This window comes from Molossus molossus, unplaced genomic scaffold (assembly GCF_014108415.1).
Source record: "Molossus molossus isolate mMolMol1 unplaced genomic scaffold, mMolMol1.p scaffold_m16_p_1, whole genome shotgun sequence".
Taxonomy (NCBI): domain Eukaryota; kingdom Metazoa; phylum Chordata; class Mammalia; order Chiroptera; family Molossidae; genus Molossus; species Molossus molossus.
The window spans coordinates 62377345-62398987 of NW_023425344.1; the positions used below are offsets into that span (position 1 = coordinate 62377345).

The window sequence follows — 21643 nt, forward strand, 5'->3', positions numbered from 1 at the left end:
AGGAAGGGAAAAAAGACTATGATACCTTCTTGATAGCTTGACCTGATGCCTTCTTCCCAATATAGTTTTCAGAGACTCCGACAAGAGCAGCCACATTTTGCTCTGCTGGACTGAGCTGGTTAAACTACATAGAAAAAGAGTAATTGTATAAAAAAAAATTTAAGTGTAACTTTAAAAATGCCATTTGAACCAAATCCAGTATTTTCTATGATATCACATTTTCATGATTTTAAAGGATATAAAAAACAACACATTTTATTTATAAATATTGCAAACTTAAAAATATTATTGTACTTTAGTACAATAAATATAATGTACTTTAGTAGAATTACTTAAAGTCACGGTCACAAGTACTGTGTAACACCGGAAGATGTCTGAGGTGGGGAGGGAGAAGAGGCAAAGTTTTTGAAAGTAACTGTATTATATACTACCAGCTCAAAAAACTTATAGGAATAATTTTTAAAATATGACATTGAAAAGAAAGTTAATTTCCTGCCATTAAAAGCTGCCTACCACCTCTGCCTAATATGTGTTCATGCATCTATGCTGTTTACAGTAAAATCATAATAGACTCTACTCCACCATTTGCTTTTGTAATAAATAGGGCCAGTTCTACCTTGTGATAAAATTGATATTCCCTCTCAGTTATTAATATGACTGGGTTTGGCGCTGAGAGAGCTTTCAAGTAATTAAACTCTGAATCATCAGAGATGGCCTTCATAGTTTTTTTTAGATTCTAGACATTATAAAGTACAGTGGTCATCAAATCAGAACGGTAACTTTCTTTGGGGAAATGGAAGCAGGGAAGATCCTTTTTTTCTTTTCTATACCTTTATTTTTTGATGATGACATATTTATATTTAACAGAAAAGTAACATTAAGTTAAACACATAAAAAATGCTATTACCATATATTTTTTTAAATGGAAAGAAATAAAGGCCTAATTTCAAATGTATTTTAATAGAAAAAGTGATTAATCACTTTATAAAAATCATATCATCATTAATAGACCCACTAGCTTATACTGAAGAACCTTACATGCTCACCTGTCTGAAGTATATCATCCAATCAGGGTCACACTGCGAAGCCATATCATAGGGAGTGGCTAGGTAAATTAGATGAAGAAGGCTTTCAAGTACAAGGCCTTCAAGACCTTTCTTCAAATCTCTGTAGAGAATGTCACAATAAGCCAAATCTATAGTTCCTAAAAGATACAAGTATTTCATCTTTCATAATTATCAAAGGGGGAAAGAGGTGATTTTAAAGAAAATCTTGTTTAGAAATTATCTGAATATAGCAAATGGTATTCAAAATCTCTTATGTAATTTGCATAGCTATTTTGGAGGTCATTTTGATAGTAACCATCAACATTTAGTCATAACTTCTGACACAACTACTCTGTATTTGGGGATCTAACCCAGAACATTTCCACATATATCCAAAATACGTGGACAAAGCCTACGCAGCCTTGTTTAAAACGGAAAAAACTCAGAAATGGTGCAAATGTTCATCAACAGGGGAATGGTTAAACAAAGTATGGCTTCCATACTATGGATGACTAAAGTAGTAAAAGAAAATGAGGTAAATTTAAAGAGATTAACATATTAAGATGTTCATGATAGCCCTGGCTGGGTGGCTCAGCTGGTTGGAGCATGGTCGCATATACCAAAAGGTTTCACATTTGATTCCTGGTTAGGGCCCATACCTAGGTTGTGGGTTTGATCCCTGGTTGGGGCATAATTGATGTTTCTCTCTCACACTGGTGTTTCTCCCTCTCTCTCTCTCTCAAATTAATAAATGTATCCTCAGGTGGGAATAATTTAAAAAAAAAGAACAAAAGATGTTCATGATATTTTATAAGAAAAGCAAGCTATTAAAACACACATGATTCCATTAAAAACACTATGTGTCTATGCACATCTACATATATGTATATACATACAGACACAGATATACACACATACATATATGCATATATACACTTAATAGTTGCAAGTATATATATAAAATTGTTAACTGTGATAGCCCCTGGGAGAGTGGAAATGGAACAGGACTATGGGATTTTCCTTTACATAATTCTGATTCCTAAAGATCTTTTTTAACAACACATAAGTATCATTTTTCATGAAGTAAATTAAGAAGTGCCATTAAGAAAGAAACTATTTACTGTCATGCAACAATCTTGAACATAATACATTAAGCAAAAAAGCAATCATCTATATTGTTCCAGAACAATACCTATATATATCTATGTATTATGCACTGAAATATACAGAAACTGTCTAAAAAGAAATACACCAAATTGTTATTCTCAGTAGGATATTAAGATTTGTGATTGCTGGAGGAGGGGACTGTGAAGATGGGCTAAATATTTTTTTTTCTATATACTCCTTCAGTATTGTAAATTACTTGTAATTCAAAAACATTTTTCAACTTTTTAAAGTTTATAAGATTAATTTTATTAATATAAAATTACAAATCCAATTTAAAGTAACAGAAAATTTAATTTCTATTTTTTTCAATGCTGAGATTCAGGTAAACAAAGATTTTTAAAAATTTATTTTAAGTAAAATAAAATTTAGGTAAACTATTACCTTTAAAAGAAGCTCGTCCCAACTTTGTAATATGAAAACTATACCGTAACCATTCTTCAGACTCATAAATAGCGTCTTTTAGTGTAAGATCTTTTTCTGTCAAAATGGTATCTTTTTGTAGGAGTCCTTTTTCTGTCAGGTGTCTAAGTGACTCAACAGTTATTTCCCAGAGACTTTTTTCTTTCAACAAAATCTTTTGCTGAACACCAAACAATGTTCCACTCATAAAGCGATATATGTCACCAAGATCTGTTGCAATCTAAAACAATTGAGAACAGCATTGGAACATTTTTCTTAATTCAAGACATCATTCTGAATGTACATTAATTAAGATAATAATTCATTTTACTTCAAAAATATTTAAATAAAAAACTAATATAAAATCTATACAGTTGTGCCCTGGCCTGTTTGGCTCAGCGGTTAGAGCGTCCACCTGCGGTCCTGAGAGACCCGGGTTCGGTTCCCGCTAAGGGCGCGTACCTCAGTTGCAGTTTGTCCCCGGCCCTGGTCGGTTGTGCGGGTGGCAGCCACTCGATGTGTTCCTTTCACATTGATGTTTCTCTCTCTCTCTCTGTTCCTCTCTCTCCCTCCCACTCTACCTGAACAAAAAATGGGAAAATGTCCTCGGGTGAGGATAAAAACAAAACAAAACAAACAAACAAACAAACAAAAAAATCCATACAGTTGTGTCGTGGCCAGTTTGGCTCAGCAGTTAGAGTGTTGGCCCTCAGACCAAAGGGTCTTGGGTTCGATTCCTTAGTCAAGAGCACATACCTAGGTTGCAGGTTCGAACCCCAGCCCCAGGTCAGGGTCATGCAGGAGGTAATCAATCAATGTGTCTCTCTCACATGGATGTTTCTCTCTCTCCCCCGCCCTCCCTTCCACCCTATCTAGAAATCAATGGAAAAATATCCTTGGGTGAGGATTAACAACAACAAAATCTACATAGTTGCATATGTAAAGATAATTTTATAATGGCATTTTAAGGCATTTAAAAAAACATGTTAAGGGAGAAGACAGTTATCATATTCATACTTTTTATGAAAACTCTACACACACACAAACACACACACACACAGAAAACAGGTTTTTCAATAATTATTCACAGTATCTCCAAAGCTGTGCTGTTTACTCCTCAACCAATTATCACTAATTCCCACTCCACCTCCTTCAGAAATCCTCCCATTACCCCTTTCCAGCCACCTGTGAAAGTACTCTAAAAATTGTATTTACAAAGAAATAACGAAACACATGGAAAACACAGCTGAAAGTCTCCACTGAAATAGGACCAGGCAATGCTTTCCCTGATATATTACCTAAAAATAAGTAGCAGTTTTCTACCTTTTTGTCTCATTTCTATCTTCCTTTCTTGCCTTTCTCTCTCTCCTCCTATTACTATTTAAAACTTTTAAAGGCAATCATCAGTAATACTTAACCCTCCATTTGGTAATTAGAATAATTTTATATTAGGCAATTTCAATGAAATCAGCATGTTATACTAAAATATAGTGAATCAATAAGCATATCTCTCTCTCATAATTCTGATAATATTTCAATTGGAAAATTTAAGTAGTCATTTCATATTAAACCAATATAAGGGGTAACAAAAAATATTACAGAGCACAGACATTTCTCATTGCTTCTCCTTTTAATACCAATCATTCTTAATACAGTATTCAATTAGGCTAATATTGCATTAAATTTTTTTTTTTTTAATTTTTGTTACAGATGTTTCTCATTTGTTACCCCATTGACACCCTCCTCCCAATCCCTGCCACACCATCCCCGGCTTTATTGTCCATGTCCATTGGTTATGTGTACATGCATATAAGTTCTGTGGTTTATCTCTTCCCTCCCCACACTACCCCCTCTTCTGAGTGTTGTCAGTCTATACCCTACTTCCACATCTCTGGGTCTACCCTATTCCTCAGACTGTTATGTTCATTATATTCCACAAATAAGTGAGATCATGTGGTATTTGTCTTTTTCTGCTTGGCTTGTTTCGCTTAGTATAATACTTTCCAAGTCCCTCCATGTCGTCTCAAAGCATAAGAGATCTTTCTTTCTTACAGCTGCATAGTATTCCATTGTGTATATGTACCACTGCTTTTTTATCTATTTGTCTGCTGATGGACACTTGGGCTGTTTCCAGATCTTAGCTATTGTAAATAGTTCTGCTATGAACATGGGGGGTACATATATTCCTTCTGATTGGTATTTCAGGCTTCTTAGGGTATCTTCCTAGAAATGGGATCACTGGGTCAAATGGAAGTTCAATTTTTAATTTTTTGAGGTAACACCATAGTGTTTTCCATAGTGGCTGCACCAGTCTGCATTCCCACCAGCAGTGTACTAGAGTCCTCTTTTCTCCACACCCTGGCCAACACTTGTTTGATGATTTGTTGATGGCGGCCATTCTGACAGGTGTGAGGTGATACCGCATTGTTGTTGTAATTTGCATCTCTCTGATGATTAGTGATGATGAGCATTTCTTCATATGTCTCTTAGCCATTTGTATGTCCTGTTTGGAGAGGTGTCTATTTAGTTCCTCTGCCCATTTTTTTTTTATCCTCACCCGAGGATACTTTTCATTTTTTGTACAGATAGAGTAGGAGGGAGAGAGAGGAAGGGAGAGAGAGAGAGAAACATCGACGTGAAGGGACACATCGAGTGGCTGCCACCCGCACGACCAACCAGGGCCGGGGACAAACTGCAACCGAAGTACGTGCCCTTAGCGGGAACCGAACCCAGGTCTCTCCAGACCGCAGGCCGACGCCGCTGAGGCAAACGGGCCAGGACCCTCTGCCCATTTTTCAATTGGGTTCTTTGTCTTCCTTTTGTTGAGTTGTATGAGCACTCTCTATGTATTAGAATTTAACCCCTTATCTGATATATCATTGGCAATTATGCTCTCCCATACAGTGGGTTGCCTTTCCATTTTGATGATTGTATCTTTTGCTGTGCAGAAGCATTTTGGTTTAATGTAGTGCCATGTGTTCATTTTCTTTGTTTCTGTTGCCTTAGGTGATGTATCAGTGAAACTTCTGCTGTGTATGATGTCTGAAATTTTGTTTTTTTCTGAATTCATGAGTAACATTTAAGTCTTTTATACATTTTAGGTTTATTCTTGTGTAGGGTGTAAGTTGATGGTCTAGATTCATTTTTTTCATGTAGCTGTCCAGTTTGCCCAACACCATTTATTAAAGAGGCTGTCTTTACTCCGCTGTATGCTCTTGCCACCTTTGTCAAATATTAATTGAGCATTTGTCTTGGGTCTATTTCTGGGTTCTCTGTTCTGTTCTACTGGCCTATATGTCTGCTCTTGTGCCAGTACCAGGCTGTTTTAATTACAGTGGCTTTGTAGTATAACCTGAAATCTGGTAATGTGATCCCTCCAACTTTGCTCTTTTTCAAGATTGCTGAGGCTATTCGAGGTCTTTTCTGGTTCCACATAAATTTTTGAAGTATTTGTTCTAGTTCTGTGAAGTATGTCATTGGTATTTTGATCAGGATTGCCTTGAATCTATAGATTGCTTTGGGTAGTATAAACATTTTAATGATGTTAATTCTTCCAATCCATGAACAAGGCATGTGCTTCCACTTTTTTATATCTTCCTCTATTTCTTTTCTCAATGACCTGTAGTTTTCTGCAAATAGATCCTTTATTTCTTTGGTTAAGTTTATTCCTAGGTGTCTTAATTTTTTTGCCACGATGGTAAATAGGATTGTTTTTTTAGTTTCTCTTTCTGTGAGTTCATCATTGGTGTATAAGAATGCCATCGATTTCTTGACATTAATTTTGTATCCTGCTACTTTGCCAAATTCATTTATTAAGTCTAGTAAATTGTTGGTGGAGTCTTTGGGGTTTTCTACGTATAGTACTATGTCATCTGTGAATAATGACAATTTCATTTCCTCCTTTCCAATATGGATCCCTTTTATTTTTTCTTCTTGTCTGATTCCTGTGGCTAAGACTTCCAGTACTATGTTAAATAAGAGTGGCAAAAGTGGGCATCCTTGTCTTCTTCCTGTTCTTAAGGGAAATGCTTTTAGTTTTTGCCCATTGAGTACGATGTTGGCTGTAGGTCTTTCATAAATGGCCTTTACTATGTAGAGATATGATCTCTCTATTCCCACATTGCTGAGTGTTTTTATCAGAAATGAATGCTGGACTTTGTCGAATGCTTTTTCAGCATTTATTAATATGATCATGTGGTTTTTATTTTTCATTTTATTTATGTGCTGTATCACATTTAATTGATTTGCAAATATTGTACCAGCCTTGCATCCCTGGGATGAATTCTACTTGGTCATGGTGAATAATTTTTTTGATGTATTACTGGATCCAATTTGCTAGTATTTTGTTCAGAATTTTGGCATCTATGTTCAGCAGGGGTATTGACCTGTAGTTTTCTTTCTTTGTAGTGTTTTTTTTTTACTGGTTTTGGAATTAGAATTATGCTGGCCTCATAAAAAAAGTTTGGAAGTCTTTCTTCTTCTTGAATTTTTTGAAATAGTCTGAGGAGAATGGGTGTTAGTTCTTTTTTGAATGTTCGGTAAAACTCCCCTGTGAAGCCATCCGGGCCTGGGCTTTTGTTTGCTGGGAGAGTCTTGATTACCTGTTCAATTTCCTTAGTTGCTATTGATTTGATCAAGTTTTGTATCTCTTCCTGGTACAGTTTTGGGAGACTATGTGTTTCTAGAAATTTGTCCATTTCACTTAGATTGTTGAATTTGTTGCCACATAATTGTTCATAGAAGCTGTTAATGATCTTTTGTATTTTTGTGGTGTGAGTTGTTACTTCTCCTCTTTCATTTCTGATTTTGTGTATTTGGGTTCTCTCTCGTTGTTTCTTGGTGAGTCTAGCTTAGGGTCCATCAATGTTGTTTATCTTTTCAAAAAACCAGCTCTTTGTTTCATTGATCATTTGAATTGTTTTTTTTTTTTGTCTCCATGTCATTTATTTCTGCTCTGATCTTTACTATTTCCTTCCTTCTACTTGCTCTGGGGTTTTCCTTTTGTTTGCTTTCTAATTCTTTAAGTTGTGAGGCTAGACAGTCTATTAGAAATTGTTTTTGTTTCTTGAGGTAGGCCTGTAGTGCTATGAACTTCCCTCTCAGAACTGCTTTTGCTGCATCCCATAGATTTTGTGTTGTTGTGTGTTCATTTTCATTGGTTTCCTGGAAGTCTTTAATTTCTTCCTTGATCTCCTCGGTAACCCATTCATTGTTTAATAACATGCTATTTAGCCTTGATGTGTTCAAATGTCTTTGCATGTTTTTGTTACAATTGATTTCTAGTTTCATGCCATTATGATCTCAGAAGATGCTTGATATGATTTCAGTCTTCTTGAACTTGTCAAGATTTAGTTTGTGTCCTATCATGTGGTCTATCTTTGAGAATGTCCCATGTGTGCTTGAGAATATAAATTCTGTAGTTTTGGGGTGTAATTCTCTGTAGATATCTATTAAATCCATTTGGTCTAGTGCTTCATTTAGAGTCTCTGTTTCCTTGCAAATTTTTTGTCTAGAGGATCTATCCAGTGGTGTCAACGGGGTGTTGAAGTCCCCTGCTATGATTGTATTATTGTCGATTTCTCCTTAGAAGTCCTCCAGAAGATTTTTAATATATTTTGGTGCTCCTATATTGGGTGCATATATGTTTATCAAGGTTCTATCTTCCTGTTAGATAGATCCTTTCAATATTATGTAGTGGCTTTCTTTGTCTCTAGTTATGGCCTTAATTTTGAAATCTGTTTTATCAGATACAAGTATTACTACCCCAGCCTTTTCTCTCCTTTCCGTTTCCAGAAGATTTGTTTCCATCCCTTCACTTTCAACCTATGTGAGTCTTTTGTTTTGCGGTGGGTCTCTTGTAAACAACATATGGATGAGTCATGCTTTCTTATCCAATCAGCTACTCTGTGTCTTTTTATTGGATCATTCAGTCCATTTACATTTAAGGTGATTATTTTTTATTTATTTTATTTTATTTTTTTATCCTCACCCGAGGATATTTTTCCATTTTTGTACAGATAGAGTGGGAGGGGGAGAGAGGAAGGGAGAGAGAGAGAGAAACATCGACGTGAAGGGACACATTGAGTGGCTGCCACCCACACGACCAACCAGGGCCGGGGACAAACTGCAACCGAAGTACGTGCCCTTAGCGGGAACCGAACCCGGGTCTCTCCAGACCGCAGGCCGACGCTCTAACCGCTGAGCCAAACTGGCCAGGGCTAAGGTGATTATTGACATGTACTTATTTATTGCCAGTTTTGTTCAGTTTGGTTATATTTTTCTTCCTATTTCTTCTACTAATTACAGCAGTCCTTTTAACATTTCTTATAGTGCTGGTTTGGTGCTCATGTTTCCCTTAGCCTTTTTTTTTTTTGGTCTGGAAAGCTCTTTATTTGATCTTCTATTTTGAATGATAGCCTTGCTGGGTAGAGTAGTCTTGGATTCAGATCCTTGTTTTTCATGACCTTGATTACTTCATGCCATTCCCTTCTGGCCTGTAGTGTTTCTTGTGAGAAGTCAGCTGAGAGCCTTATAGGGTTTCTTTATAGGTGACCTGTTGCTTATCTCTTGCTGCTTTTAGGATTCTGTCTTTGTCTTTAATTTTTGGCATTTTAATTACTATGTGTCTTGGTGTGGGCTTGTTTGGGTTCTTCTTATTTGGGACTCTGTGCTTCTTGAACTTGAATGCCTTCTTCCTTCACCAAATGAGGGAACTTTTCTGTCACTATTTCTTTGAATATATTCTGTAACCCTTGCTCATTTTCTTCTTCTTCGGGGACTCTATGATACGAATATTATTCCGTTTTCAGTTGTCCCACAGTTCTCTTAAGCTGTCTTCCTGTTTTTTGTTTTTCCTTTTTGTTTTCTGACTGGTTGATTTTTTCTACTCTGTCTTCTAATTCACTGATCCAGTCCTCAGCTTCCTCTACTCTGCTTTTTAGACCTTCCAATGTGTTCTTTATTTCTGATATGTCATTCTTGATTTCATCTTGGTGGTTTTTAATATCGAATTGGTTGATTTTCAACATTTTCATGTCCTTACTCATGCTTCTGAGCTTCCTCAAGATCATGGCTCTGAATTCTAGCTCTGTTAACTTGCTTAACTGCTCCACATTTATCTCATCTTCAATAGAGGTCTCTTGTTCTTTCATTTGGCTTTTGTTTCTTTGTTTCACCATTTTGGCTATCACAGTTGGCTTTGAAGCCTGTCAAATTTTCTCTGTGGGTGTTGGTGTGCTGCTGTTTGTGGCTCCCTCTTCTGGGTTTGGATGAGTGAGGGAGGACCCACATTAAACTACCACTGTCAAGTCTTACTTTCTTGGTTAGAGTTTCTAGCCCAGGAATGGTACAGTTATCCTCTAGCTTTTTGCCTGGAGACTATCAGTAGCAGTTACTTGAAGAGCCTTGGGTTTCAGTTGAAGGAAAAACTCCCTCAGGGTCTCAGTGTAAGGGGATTTCCCGAGGGTGGGGTAGATGCTGGTCGTTAATGAGCCTCAATTTGCATTTCAATGGCCCACCTGAGTGGGGTTGAATCTCCGAGGGAGTGGCCACTGCTTCTCCCCAGAGCCCTGGGAAGGAGTAACATGGCCACTGCCCTGTGTGGATGCAACTCAGCAAAAGCTCTGAGCACCCTCCAAACCTCGAGTGTCCCCACACAGTTGCAGTCCAGTCCGCCCTCCTCTGCCAGAGCCCATTGTGAGTGGCTGTGGCTATTTTAGCATCTGTACTGGCTCTGGGCTATGGAGTTGCTTGGGAGTTTAACCCGAGGGCGTAGCTCACAGTTAAGGCCGCTGCTGTCTGTGGACTCCCAGCCCCACTCTCGCACGTCAGCAATCCTACCAGAATCGAGTCAGTGCCCCTGGTTATATGATCCTCGCAAGCTGCTTTTCTGTTGCTTTTCCCCGACGATTTGTCTTTATTTTAGTTGTAATTCCAGTTTGGTCCTGGGTGACTGTCTGTGTAGCTGAATGTAAATTCACTCAGGCGCCATTTTGGAATTCTGCTAAAATTGCATTTTTAAGATATTCTAGACCTGATACTCAGTTTGTAGATTATTAATGTACTTAGTTTCTATATGGTTTTATACTTGGTTAATTACAGTTAACACTGGGTTTAAAAACAATGTTTACTTGATCATTCTAGCTACAGCTATGTTACCTTTCTACCCCTCTGTGAAAAACTTTTAGACACAGTGATTTAAACCCACTGGGCTAGCCTTTGTCTCTGGCCTCCACAGTTTCTCAAAGCTGGATTCTCCACTCTTGCCCCAGCCTGCAAGTTCAATCATGCCCAACTCCAAAGTCAACCCATTAATTAATTCAAGCATTTACTGAATTACAACCACATGCCAGGTACTGTGCTAGGCAAAGATTCAGTGATAAATGAAAATAAATGTGAACCCTGTTTTCACAGTGCTTATATTCCAGTGGGGTACAGTCTGTGGTTCTATAAAGCATACAATAGGCTGACTAGATTCAGAGGCACGGGGAGCCTTCCCCAAGAAAGCGATGGTTAAGTAAAAATCTGAAGGCTGGGTGAGAGTTAACAAGACAAAGTGTAGGTGAAGATAGACTGCATGAAAGGTTAAGAGCACTGGTTTTGTATTTAGACAAAGCTGAATTCAAACCCTGGCTTTGACACTTTGTGGCAGAGTGACTTTGGGCACAAAGTTAAAATTTACGCTATCCTAAAAAAGAAGTTTATGAGTAAACCTAAAAAAGAGAGCTAATGTCTAATTTTAGGAAAAGAGTATTTTCCTATCATGTCTTTTTTAAAAATTAAAATTTTCTGCCTGATAAAGGCTATACTTACCTCACACATGTTTAACATATCCTAGAATGGTCATAGGACTATAGGAAAAACTCAGTCTTAACAAAGGCAGAGATGATGGATTGTCCTACATCAGGACTCATGTCTTTACAGCAGCTTGTGTATCCACCAAAGTCTCTTACTTGTAACTGATACTCAGTTATAATTTGTTGATGTCTCATATTCCTTACAACTCAAAGACTAAAAATGCACATATAAATCCAGATTCTGCTTTATCATGTTAGACTGTTCTTTTACACATCAAATTAAAGTTAACATTTTTTCATACTTTACAGTTTTCATTACATATCCCTCGTAATAAGATTTAAAAATAATAAAAAATACCTTTAAACCAACCAATGAGAGAAACAAGGTTTGGATTCCCTTGGTGAATTCTTGAAAGAGATGGCTGTAACAGTTTTCTAGTGGTCTGCTTATCAACTCCAATACCTACAAAGTTAAAGCAGTATTATGTTTTGTGTTATTATAAAGAATAAATGATGTTCTACATAAAATTTTATATTTTGTGTGTATCTTGTGGAGGCAGGGAAGATTAAAAATAAAATCCACAAAGAAAAAAGAATTTAGCAGTTGTGCCCATGAAAATAGAAGAAAGATAAATAGGAAAAATGCTTTTCATTGTTTGCCTAAAATGCAAAAGTATTCAAACTACTCTTTCCAATTCTTATTCATAGAGCAGGAAAAATTTTTTAAAGAAATATTAATAATTAATTTTTAAAAGATGATCTCATAAAAGAGCTAGACCAAAGACCAAAAAACAAAATAGAACAACCAACCAACAACCACATGGAGTGTTACCTGTTGCTTGTCTTTTTCTTGCAATATAAGGATACTCTCCCCAGAAGAATCTATTCCAGCACGGCCAGCTCTTCCGATCATCTGTTTATATTGATTTCTCTTTAAAAATTCCTTAGCAACATAGGGAGCTCTCAAAATAACTCTATGGAATTTATTAAATTAATTAAAAGTCATACTCCATCTATAGCAATAGCACCTATTTTTTTAAATTCTTAATTTCATTATAATTATATTACACTAAATTTAGTGACATATTAGCTTAAAATAATAGATAACTACTATTTACCAAAAATCTATAATGTCCTAAGCTCTTTATGTACATTATCTATAATTCTTATAAAACTCTTTGTTACAATAGTCTATTTTAATTTTTACAAGGGTATTGGCTTACTTCAACCCACAAAATTAGTCATTACCAGAAACATAATTTGAACTTACATCCAGCTAGCTTCAAGCTTATGACCAATCCACTATAGCAATAGTTTGCAGAGATGTTTTTATTTTATATGCCCTAAATGAAAACTATCACCATGTACACCAACATATGCATATTTATTTATAAATTTATATTATTGTCACCTATATAAAATTTCAGATTTTAACTGTTTTTGACCTATAAACAGGGTAATTTCATCCTGCCCAGTGTAGCCAGCTTTCCTAGTCAAAGGTGAGGGGAAATCTATGGTATTTACCTACACTGATCAACCAACTCCTTTATTTAAAAATTTAAATGAACAGCCAAGATTACCAAACACTTGAAAGAAGACTAATGACATAACAGAAAAACAACAAGACATAAAGAAAAAATGTCTAACAGAAACAGATAATATAAGAAACAGAAAAGAACCTAAATTCTAGTAAGTATCCACAGAAAATCCTTGAGGGTATTGCATTCAAAATATGACAGCAGACTTTAATTAAAAAGAGCAATAAAAGAAGAGAGTTCTTGGAAATTAAGAAAATATTTTAAATTTAGTTAAAAAATTCATTAGGCCCTGGCTGGTTTGACTCAGTGGTTAGAGTATCAGCCTAAGGACTGAAGGGTTGCAGGTTCGATTCCTGGTCAAGGTCACATATCTGAGTTGCAGGTTTGTCCCCGGCCCCAGCTGGGGTTATCCAGGAGGCACCCAATCGATGTGTCTCTCTCACATGGATGTTTCTCTCTCTCTCCCTCTTTCCCTCCCACTTGATCTAAAAATCAATAGAAAAATATCCTCAGGTGAGGATTAACTATATATATATATATATATTTCAATAGAAGAACTGAATAATGAATAAACATAGTTAATGGGATATAGTTAAAAGCTGATTTTGTTATGCATAAGGTAAAGTTAAAGAAATCTCATAGCTTAGACTGAAAAAATGTGTAAGAAAAAAGATAAGAAAGCACAATCTAGAAAATTCCATTTCTGCCTAAATGAAGTTATAACAGCAGAGAACAGAGATAATGAAAGAAAAATAATAATAAAATAACCAAAACAATTGCTCTAAGATTATAAAAGGCATAAAACTTTAAGTTGAAAGCATACACCCAAGTGCTAAACTGTATGAATGAAAAGTAGCTAAACTGGGATAGTTGGGATTGTAGAATTAGTTTACCAGGGTTCAAACCTTGGCTTTGAAACTCATTTCTTGGGCATGAAGTTGGGCAAATTATTTAATTGTTCAGCACCTCAGTTTTTCCTTCTATAAAACATGAATAATAAAACATGACCATCCTCACAGAGTTGTCGTAAGGATCTATTAAGTCAATGCATGTAAAACTACTATGACATGAGGAAGGAAGTGTAATAGATGCAATTATTATTAAACGCTATGATAAAATTTTAAAGTTAAAATGACAAGTATAAAGACTTATGAAGCCCTACCGGTGTAGTGTAGTGGACTGAACATTGTTCCATGGACTGAGAGGTTCAGTTCAATTCCTAGTCAGGGCACATGTCTGGGATGAGAGCTCAATCCCTGGTAGGGGGCTTGCAGGAGGCAGCCAATCGATGTTTCTATCTCTCTCTCCCTTCCTCTCTCTCTAAAAAAATTAATAAAAACATGAAAACAAAACAAAAAAAAGAATATTAAAGGCTCTGGAAAGGGAAAAACAGCTAACCTACACCAAAAAATGAGCAACACTGGCTCCTAAAAGACAAGCAACAATATTCTGAAGTCCCCAAGGAGAAAAACTTGAACCTAAAATTCTAGCAAGGTGTTAAAGTGTAAGGCTAACATAAAGACATCTTCAGCTATGCAAAGACTCAAAAAGTTTACCCCAATACAGTACTTAAACAATAATTACTCAAGGGTGGCAAAATAAAAAATGAATCACAGAAGGAAGATGTGGAATACAAGAGGCAGTGGTAATAAAGAAACAAACAAAAAAGCCAAGGATAATATACAAGTAAATTTAAATAGTTACTGATTATAAAATGAAAAAAAATATCTGGAACTAGAATTTTAGTTAATTGCAACATACATTCATGAGGCGGTGTAAAAGGATATAGAAATGGTAAGACTTATGTTTAAGAGTGTATAACTACTGAACTAGGAAAAATGGTGGTGGAGTGAATGGAAGCTACACAAAAGGTCTCCCAAGACCAAACTGGAATTAGAACTAAAATAAAGACAAATCATCAAGAAAACAACAACTGAAAAGCAGCTAGAGAGAACCCATATAACCAGGGACAAAAAGAGGATGCCAAATTGAACCTGGTAGGACACGCCAAGGCACAAGAGGGCAGGCTGGGAGCACACAGACAGAAGTAGAGGGCTGTTTTAGCTGTGAGCGGTCCCCGTTGAGAAAGTGGGGGTTTTAAAAAACACCTAATCAGCTACAGCCACTCACCTTGGGTTTCGGCAGAGGGAGGCAGACTGGACTGGAACTGTGTGGAGAATCTGGGGCTCCTGGCTTAGGAGAGAGCTAGAGGGGAGGACACCTGGAGTTTTGTGCTGAATCACTCCCTTAGGACAGTAGGCATATTACTCAAAGAACCCCTTCCCAGAACCCTGGAGAGAAGCAATAGCCCCTCTATCAGGAATTCAACACTGCCAGGCCAGGCCAGATAAATGCAAATTGAGGCTCCTTAACACCTAAAGCCTGATAGCAAGCAAGTGCCCCACCTACTGGAAATCCTCTTATACCTGAGGGATTGTTCAGTCAACTGAGGGCTACATATTAAGGCTCATCAAGTAACTGAGACTAATAGCCTCCAGGCAAAAGCTAGAGGATAACTGAACCTTTCCTTGGCTTGCAAATCTACCTAGGAAAGTAAGACTTAACAGTGATGTTTAACATGGGTCCTCCCACACTCATCCAAACCCAGCATAGGGAGTCACAACCAGCAGAACATCAACACCCACAGGAAAAATTTGGCAGGCTCCAAAACCCGCTACGACAGCCAAAATGGTAAAACAAAGAAACATATTCCAAATGAAAAAACAAGAGAATTCTACAGAAGAAGAGAAAAATAAAATACAGAGAAAAATGAAATGCAATTAAGCAAGTTATCAGAGGTAGAGGTCAGAGTAGTAATTATGAAGAAGCTCAACAGCATGAGTAAAGATATAGAAACACTGAAAACCAACCAATTGGAAATGAAGAATGACATAGCAGAAATAAAGAACACATTGGAAGGAATAACCAGCAGAATAGAGGATGTCGAGAATCGGACCACGAAATTAGAAGATAGGGTAGAAAAAATCGCCCAATCAGAGAACAAAAAAAACCCCAAAAAACAACAATTAAAAAACAGGAAGACAGCCTAAGGGAACGGTGGGAGAACATGAAACATGAAACATAACATATGCATCATAGGAGTGCTAGAACAAGAAAATGAGCAAAGGTTAGAGAACATATTTTAAGAAATAGTGACAGAAAACTTCACTAACATGGAGAAGGAAAAAGGCATATAAGTTCAAGAAACACAGAGAGACCCAAGTAAGAAGAACCCAAAGAGGCCCATGCCAAGAAACATAATAATTGAAATGCCAAAAATTAAAGACAAAGAGAGAATTCTAAAAGCAGCAAGAGATAAGCAACAGGTTACCTACAAAGGAACCCCCCTAAGGCTATAAGCTGACTTCTCAATAAAAACACTGCAGGCCAGAAGGGAATGGCATAACATAATCAAGGTAATAAAAAACAAGGATCTGAATCCACAACTACTCTATCCAGCAAGGCAATCATTCAAAATAGAATGTAAAATAAAGACCTTCCCAGACCAAAAAAAGAAGCTAAGGGAATATATTAGTACCAAATGAGCACTCCGAGAAATGTTAAAAGGACTGCTATAATAAGTAGAAGACATAGGAAGAAAAACATAATCATAATAAACAAAAATGGCAATTAATAAGTACACATCCTAATAACCTTCAACATAAATCAATTAAACACTCTGATCAAAGACCCAGAGTAGCTGAATGGAGTCAGACATGCTATCATTGTGCCACAAGGTCAATCAGAGTAGCTGAATAGATAAGAAAGCATGACTCATATATATGTTGTTTACAAGAAACCTATCTCACAACAGAAGACTCACGTAGGTTGAAAGTGAAGAGATGAAAAAAATTTTCCAAGCAAACAAACAATATAAAAAAAGCTGGGGTAGCAATACTCACATCTGATAAAATAGACTTCAAAATGAAGGCCATAACAAGAGACAAAGAAGGCCACTACATAATATTGAAAGGATCTATCCGACAGGAGGATATAACCTTGGTCAACATATATGCACCTAGCATAGGAGCACCAAAATATATTTAAAAACTTCTGGAGGACTTCAAAGGAGAAATCACAGCAATACAATCACAGCAGGGGACTTCAACACCCCACTGACATCACTGGATAGCTCTTATGGACAAAACACTAACAAGGAAACAGAGACTCTAAATGATGCCCTATATTAGATGGATTTAATAGATATCTACAGATAATTACATCCCAAACTACAGAATTCACATTCTTCTCAAGTGCACATGGAACATTTTCAAGGACAGACCAAATGTTAGGGCACAAACTAAATCTCCACAGGTTCAAGAAGACTGAAATCATATCAAGCATCTTCTCAGATCACAATGTCATGAAATGAGAAATCGATTACAACAAAAACACAAAAAAACATTCAAACACATGGAGGCTAAACAGCATGTTATAAAACAATGAATGGCTTACCAAAGAGATAAAGGAATGTATTAAAAACTTCTGGGAAACCAATGAAAATAAACACATAACAACACAAAATCTATGGGACGCAGTGAAAGCAGTACTGGGAGGGAAGTTCATAGCACTACAGGTCTACCTCTAGAAACAAGAAACATTTCTAATTGACTTTCCAATCCTTCAACTTAAAGAACTAGGAAGTAAACAAAAAGAAAAAACCAGAGCAAGTAGAAGGAAAGAAATAGTAAAGGTCAGTGCAGAAATAAATGACATAGAAACTATAGAAACAATTCAAAGGATCAATGAAACAGCTGGTTCTTTGAAAAGATAAACTAGATTGATGGAGCCTTAGTGAGAGTCACCAAGAAACAAAAAGAGAGGACCTAAATAAACAAAATCAGAAACAAAAGAGAAGTAACAACTGATACCAGAGAAATACAAAAGATCATTAAACAAAAAATACTATGAACAATTATACACCAACAAATTGGACAATCTATGTGAAAGAGACAAATTTCTATAACCACAGTTTCCCAAAACTGAACTGGGAAGAGATAGAAAACTTGAACAGACCAATAACAACTAAGGAAATTAAAGACATAATCAAGAAACTCCCAGCAAACAAAAGCCCAGGCCCGAATGGCTTCATGGGGGAGTTTTACTGAACATTCAAAGAAGAACTAACACCCATTCTCCTCAAACTATTCCAAAAAATCCACAAAGATGGAAGACTTCCAAATTCATTTTATGAGGCCAGCATAATTCTAATTCCAAAACCAGATAAAGACACTACAAAGAAAGTAAACTATAGGCCATCTATGATGAACATACATGCCAAAATCCTTAACAAAATATTAGCAAATCAGATCCAGCAATACATTAAAAAAATTATTTACCATGACTAAGTGGGATTCATTCCAGGGATGCAAGGCTGTTGCAATGTCTGCAAATCAATAAATGTGACACACCACATAAACAAAATGATAGATAAAAACCATATGATCATATCTATACACGCTGAAAAAAGCATTCAACAAAAGCAAGCACAATTTCTGATAAAAATGCTCAGTAATGTGGTAATAAAGGGATCATATCTTGACATAATAAAGGTCATATATGAAAAACCTACAGCCAACATCGTACTCAATGGGCAAAAACTAAAAGAATTTCCTTTAAGAACAGGAACAAGACACTGATGCCCACTTCGGCCACTCTTATTCAACATAGTTCTGGAAGTCTTAGCCTCAGCAATTGACATGAAGAAAAAATCAAAAAGGATCCAAATTGGGAAGGAGAAAGTGAAACTGTCATTTTTTGCAGATGACATGATATTGTACATAGAAATCCCTACAGGCTCTATCAAAAATCAACTAGATTTATTAAATGAATTTGGCAAAGTAGCAGGATACAAAACTAACATCGATAGCATCGATAGAAATCGATGGCATTCTTATACACCAATAATGAACTCTCAGAAAGAGAAGCTATAAAAAATCCCATTTACTATTGCGGCAAATAAACTAAGATACCTAGGAATAAATTTAACTGAAGAAGTAGAGGACTTGCTCTCAAAAAACAACAGGATATTGAAAAAAGAAGTAGAGGAAGACATAAAAAAGTGGAAGCATATACCTTGTTCATGGATTGGAAGAATTAACATCATTGAAATGTCCATACTACCCACAGCAAGCTATAGATTCAATGCAATCCCCAGCAAAATACCAACGACATATTTCACAGAACTAGAACAAATACTTCAAATATTTGTATGGAACCAAAAAAAGACCCTGAATAGCCACAGCAATCTTGAAAAAGAAGAACAAAGTAGGAAGGATCACAATACCGGATATCAGGTTATACTACAAAGCCATTGTAATGAAAGCAGCCTGTTACTGGCACAAAAACAGGCATATAGCTCAATGGAACAGAACAGAGAACACAGAAATTGACCCAAGGCATTATGCTCAATTAATATTTGATAAAGGTGGCAAGAGCATACAATGGAGTAAAGACAGCCTCTTTAATAAATGGTGTTGTGAATATTAGACAGCTACATGCAAAAAAATGACACTAGACCACGAACTTACAACATACACAAGAGTAAACTCAAAATGGATAAAAGACTGAAATGTGAGTCATGAATCCATAAAAATCCTAGAAGGAAATGTAGGCAACAAATTTCAGACATCACATGCAGCAGAATTTTCACTGATACAATGCCTAAGGTAAGAGATACAAAGGAAAAAATGAATACATGGGACTACATCAAACTGAAAAGCTTCTGCAGGGCAAAAGGAACAAGCATCAAAATGGAAAGGCAACCCACTGTATGGGAGAGCATAACTGCCAATGATACCTCATATAAGGGGTTAATCTCCAAAATACATAGAGTACTCATACAACTCAACAGAAAGAAGACAAAGAATCCAATTAAAAAATGGGCAGAGGACCTGAATAGACACCTCTCCAAAAAGGACATACAAATGGCCAAGAGACATATGAAGAAATATTCATTGTCACTAATCATCAGAGAGATACAAATTAAAATGACTATGAGGTATCACCTCACACCTATCAGGATGGCTACCATCAACAAATCATCAAACAAGTGCTGGTTAGGGTGTGGAGAAAAGGGGACTCTAGTACACTGCTGGAGGGAATGCAGACTGGTGCAGCGTCTGTGGAAAACAATATGGTGTTTCCTCCAAAAATTAAAAATTTAACTGCCATTTGACCCAATGATCCCACTTCTAGGAATATACCCTAAGAAGCCCAAAACACCAATCAGAAAAAATACATGTACCCCTATGTCAACAGCAGCACTATTCACAATTGCTAAGATCAGGAAATAGCCTAAGTGTCCATCAATATATGAGTGGATCAAAAAGCTGTGGTACATATACACAATGGAACACTATGTAGCTATAAGAAAGAAAGATCTCTTATCCTTTGAGATGACATGGAGGGACCTGGAGAGTATTATGCTAAGGGAAATAAACCAATCAGAAAGACAAATATCACATGATCTCACTTATTTGTGGAATATAATGAACAAAATAAGGTGATGTACAAAACAGACTCAAAAACATAGACATAGTGTAAAGACTGACAAACTGCAGAAGACAGTGGGAGTGGGGAGAGTAGAGGTAAACCAAAGAACTTATATGCATGTATGGGCAACCAACTGACATAGACAACAATGCTGGAGTGTGGGGGTGTTGGGGGGTTGGGAGGAGGGTGTCAATGGGGGAAAAAAAGAGAAATATCTGTAACAAAAATAAATTAATTAAAAAGATTTTATTGAATAAAATAATTAAAAGATAATTATTAATTCTACAATGATAGAAATACATGTTTAATTACAACTGTTATACTTTTAACAGTTGGAATAAGAGGAATAGGATAGGTACATAACTTCCCATTATTTTATAAAACTAAATTTTATACAGAGGTTAAAAATAAAAGAATGGAAAAAGATATACTTGGCAAAAAAAAATGTAGTCCGTAATACAAAGTAGAATTAAGTTAGAAAAATAAGGACCTATTATATTAATAGGTGGTACAATTCAGCAACACGATATTTAGAGTCAAGCTTTTTATACCTAAATAGTTTTGAAATACATTTTTAGAAATGCAAAAAGGAGAAAATTACAACTACGCAATTAATGTGGGAAATCCCCACCTCTCTGAAATTAACAGATTAAGGAATCACAAATAGTAAGAAAATAGAGGAGATGACAACATGATTAACAACTGTGATCTCATTGAGATATCGAAAACTGCACATCTGACAGAAAATACTTATTTTTTAACACTTATAGATGATTTATAAAGGTTGGCTATTTATTTGAAAAACATGTCACAAAATTTTATAGTCACAAATTCTAAAGAACAGAAACTAACTATTCAGACCATACCTTTGGTAATAACTGAAAAGGTAATCAAGGATTTACTCTAAAATAAGATACTAGACTCACAAGTCTTTATGGATGAGTTCTCTGAGGTTTCAAGGAAATCCTTATGTTAAACAAACTCTTTCAGATGATAAAAATGGTGGATAGCTTTCCAACTGTTTCTACCCAAGCAGGATAATAAACCTTGACATCAAAATCAGATTGGGCCCTGGCCAATTTGGCTCAGCGGTTAGGGTCGGGTTCAGTTTCTACTAAGGGCACATACCTCCGTTGCAGTTTGTCCCTGGCCCCTACCATTCGATGTGCCTCTCTCACATCAATGTTTGTCTCTCTCTCTCTTC

General features: G+C 36.2%; 1 protein-coding gene across 1 annotated transcript in view; it reads right to left on the reverse strand.

Moving 5' to 3' along the window:
• LOC118627842 (helicase POLQ-like) overlaps positions 1–21643 on the reverse strand; it is a 63763-nt gene that overhangs the window by 24613 nt on the left and 17507 nt on the right. Inside the window, exons 9-13 of the mRNA XM_036258325.1 lie at positions 12240–12381; positions 11766–11870; positions 2595–2853; positions 1047–1204; positions 26–124 (exon numbers count right to left, since the gene is read on the reverse strand). Of these exons, the coding sequence (XP_036114218.1) occupies positions 26–124; positions 1047–1204; positions 2595–2853; positions 11766–11870; positions 12240–12381 (763 nt within the window). The remainder of the gene's footprint in view (positions 1–25; positions 125–1046; positions 1205–2594; positions 2854–11765; positions 11871–12239; positions 12382–21643) is intronic.